General features: G+C 47.2%; 1 protein-coding gene across 1 annotated transcript; it reads left to right on the forward strand.

Annotated features, from left to right (window-relative positions):
- The first annotated feature begins 2,772 nt into the window (after positions 1-2,772).
- Positions 2,773-3,909, forward strand: LOC129852748 (basic salivary proline-rich protein 1-like). Its single transcript, XM_055918408.1, has one exon. It carries the CDS (start codon positions 2,773-2,775, stop codon positions 3,907-3,909), a length of 1,137 nt encoding a protein of 378 aa, XP_055774383.1.
- Positions 3,910-4,126: the final 217 nt, after the last annotated feature.

Consider the following 4,126-nt stretch of genomic DNA (forward strand, 5'->3'; position numbering starts at 1 on the left):
TAGAAAAATAAGTCTATATTCATTGTGTGCAAATAAGGTAAGATAAGGGAGGATAAGTAGGACACAGAGAGAAGGACAGAGAGAGGAGGACACAGAGAGGAGGACAGAGAGAGGAGGACAGAGAGAGGAGGACAGAGAGAGGAGGACAGAGAGAGGAGGACACAGAGAGGAGGACAGAGAGAGGAGGACACAGAGAGGAGGACACAGAGAGGAGGACACAGAGAGGAGGACACAGAGAGGAGGACACAGAGAGGAGAACACAGAGAGGAGGACACAGAGAAAAGAGAGGAGGACAGAGACAAAAGAGAGGAGAACAGAGACAAAAGAGAGGAGAACAGAGACAAAAGAGAGGAGAACAGAGACAAAAGAGAGGAGGACAGAGAGAGGAGGACAGAAAGAAAAGAGAGGAGGACACAGAGAAAAGAGAGGAGGACACAGAGAAGAGAAAGGAGGACAGAGACAAAAGAGAGGAGGACAGAAAGAAAAGAGAGGAGGACAGAGACAAAAGAGAGGTGGACAGAGAGAAGAGAGAGGAGGACAGAGAGTAAAGAGAGGAGGACAGAGAAAAAAGAGAGGAGGACAGAGAGAGGAGGACAGAGAGAAAAGAGAGGTGGACAGAGAGAGGAGGACAGAGAGTAAAGAGAGGAGGACAGAGAGAAAAGAGAGGAGGACACAGAGAAAAGAGAGGAGGACACAGAGAAGAGAAAGGAGGACAGAGACAAAAGAGAGGAGGACAGAAAGAAAAGAGAGGAGGACAGAGAGAAAAGAGAGGTGGACAGAGAGAGGAGGACAGAGAGTAAAGAGAGGAGGACAGAGAGAAAAGAGAGGTGGACAGAGAGTAAAGAGAGGAGGACAGAAACAAAAGAGAGGAGGACAGAGAGATGAGGACAGAAACAAAAGAGAGGAGGACAGAGAGTAAAGAGAGGAGGACAGAGAGTAAAGAGAGGAGGACAGAGAGTAAAGAGAGGAGGACAGAGACAAAAGAGAGGAGGCCAGAGAGAAGAGAAAAAATAAGACAGAGAGAAAAGAGAGGAGGACACAGAGAGAGGAGAGAAGAGGATAAATGTTTAGCCCTCAGAACAGCCTCACTTCGACGGGGCAGGGACTCTACATGGTGTCGAACGCGTTCCACAGGGAAGCTGGCCGATGTTGACTCCAATGCTTCCCACAGTTGTGTCCAGCTGGCTGGATGTCCTTTGGACAGTGGACCATTCTTGATACACACAGGAAACGTTTAGCGTTAAATACCCAGCAGCATTGAAGTTCTAGACATAAACCGTTGCGCCTGGCATCTACTACTATACCCTGTTCAAAGGCACTTACATTCACCCTCTGAATGGCACACATACACAATCCATGTCTCAATAGTCTCAAGGCTTATAAATCCTTCTTTAAACCTGTCTCCTCCCCTTCATCTACACTGACTGAAGGGGATTTAACAAGTGACATCAATAAGGGATCAAAGCTTTCACCTGGATTCACCTGGTCAGTCCCTGTCCTGGAAAGAGCTGGTGTTCTTAATGTTTTGTACAGTGACTAAATGTTTATTTTGACATGTGTGGTTATAAATAACATGTTGCATAAGGTTGAAACATTTAATTTTTAAACCATTTAAAATAATTACAGTGGTCTGAACAATATTCAAAGATAATTTAGTGGGTTGTCTACAATAATTAATAATCCCCATAATGTATTTAAATATCTGGGGGGGAAAAAAAAATACATTTCCCAGAATGCATTAGATCCAACACTGCAGTATGGAAGGGAACAATCTAGTCATGAAAAATAAAAATACTCTTTAACATATTTCAGTAGTAAGCAAACTAATGTTTGACATATGATGTGTATTGTTTGTTTGCATAAATAAATGGCATACCCTTTAGTTAAAAGATTTGTCAAATGAATCAGACCTTCTGTTACGGCGGTCCTCCTCCTCTTCAACCGAAAAGGAGGAGTAGTGAGGGAACCAAAATGCAGCGGATTGTGAAGACATAATTTATTAACGAAAACACGAAAACACGAAAACGAAATACACTTGACTAAACAAAATAACAAACGGTGTAGACAGATCTGGACGACGGACTCACATAACACACGAGAACGCACGAACAGGGAAAATAGCCTACACATAAATGACGAATGAACAAACAAACCGAAACAGTCCCGTATGGTGCGACAAACACTGACACAGGAGACAACCACCCACAACGAACACTGTGAGACAACCTACCTAAATATGACTCTTAATTAGAGGAACGCCAAACACCTGCCTCTAATTAAGAGCCATACCAGGCAACCCATAAACCAACATAGAAACAGAAAACATAGAATGCCTACCCAAACTCACGTACTGACCACTAACACATACAACAAACTAACAGAAATAGGTCAGGAACGTGACACGTTCATGTTTCACGTCTCAGTTGAATTGATTTGAAATAAATGTTCTACCTTCTTCAATTCATTGGGGTGCTGCCAAATCAAATTAAATATAAATTCATTGTTTGGATCAAATTAAATACCAACCCCGCAGTCTTGGACTTCTTGCCAAACCAGGAAGTCACAAATATAGTGTCAATTCAGGAGCATATCACCACCGCTCTTTGTCTTGTTAAATAAACATTAGTCAATGGGACAAACACTGGTTGGGTTTAGACAGTACAGGGTTGAGATAGTACAGCACTGGAGATCTGTGTTAATGTACGTCTTCTGTAATACTCTTAACAAAAGGTGGACCATTGTGGAGGTATTGTGAGGTAATACAATGGATGAATGATCATCTTCTGTTCAGCACCAAGGGGTCACCAAGGGACAACCAAGGGGTTACCAAGGGACCACCAAGGGGTCACCAAGGGACCACCAAGGGGTCACCAAGGGGTCACCAAGGGACCACCAAGGGACCACCAAGGGGTCACCAAGGGACCACCAAGGGACCACCAAGGGGTCACCAAGGGACCACCAAGGGGTTACCAAGGGGTCACCAAGGGACCACCAAGGGGTCACCAAGGGACCACCAAGGGGTCACCAAGGGGTCAACAAGGGGTCACCAAGGGACCACCAAGGGACCACCAAGGGGTCACCAAGGGGTCACCAAGGGGCCACCAAGGGGTCACCAAGGTACCACCAAGGGGTCACCAAGGGACCACCAAGGGACCACCAAGGGGGTCACAAAGGGACCACCAAGGGACCACCAAGGGGTCACCAAGGGACCACCAAGGGGTCACCAAGGGACCACCAAGGGGTCACCAAGGGACCACCAAGGGTTCACCAAGGGACCACCAAGGGACCACCAAGGGGTCACTAAGGGGTCACCAAGGGACGACCAAGGGGCCACCCAAGGGGTCACCAAGGGGTCACCAAGGGACCACCAAGTGGTCACCAAGGGGTCACCAAGGGGTAACCAAGGGACCACCAAGGGACCACCAAGGGGTCACCGAGGGGTCACCAAGGGACGACCAAGGGACGACCAAGGGACCACCAAGGGGTCACCAAGGGGTCACCAAGGGACCACCAAGGTGTCACCAAGGGACCACCAAGGGGTCACCAAGTGGTAACCAAGGGAACACCAAGGGACCACCAAGGGGTCACCAAGGGACCACCAAGGGGTCACCAAGGGGTAACCAAGGGACCACCAAGGGACCACCAAGGGACCACCAAGGGGTCACCGAGGGGTCACCAAGGGACGACCAAGGGGTCACCAAGGGGTCACCAAGGGACCACCAAGGGGTCACCAAGGGGTCACCAAGGGGTCACCAAGGGACCACCAAGGGGTCACCAAGGGGTCACCAAGGGACAACCAAGGGACCACCAAGGGGTCACCAAGGGGTCACCAAGGGACAACCAAGGGACCACCAAGGGGTCACCAAGGGACCACCAAGAGGTCACCAAGGGGTGACATTAGATGTCTAATGTCTATCAACATCCAAAGAATAATCATTGAATAACAATTGGATAACATTGATTAACCATTGAATAACCAATGCATAACCACTGATTAACCATTGAATAACCATTACGTAACCATTGATTAACCATTGAATCACCATTGATTAACCATTTAATAACCATTGATTAACCATTGAATAACAATTACGTAACCATTGATTAACCATTGATTAACCATTGA

The sequence above is a fragment of the Salvelinus fontinalis genome, chromosome 4 (genome assembly GCF_029448725.1).
Source record: "Salvelinus fontinalis isolate EN_2023a chromosome 4, ASM2944872v1, whole genome shotgun sequence".
Lineage (NCBI taxonomy): Eukaryota > Metazoa > Chordata > Actinopteri > Salmoniformes > Salmonidae > Salvelinus > Salvelinus fontinalis.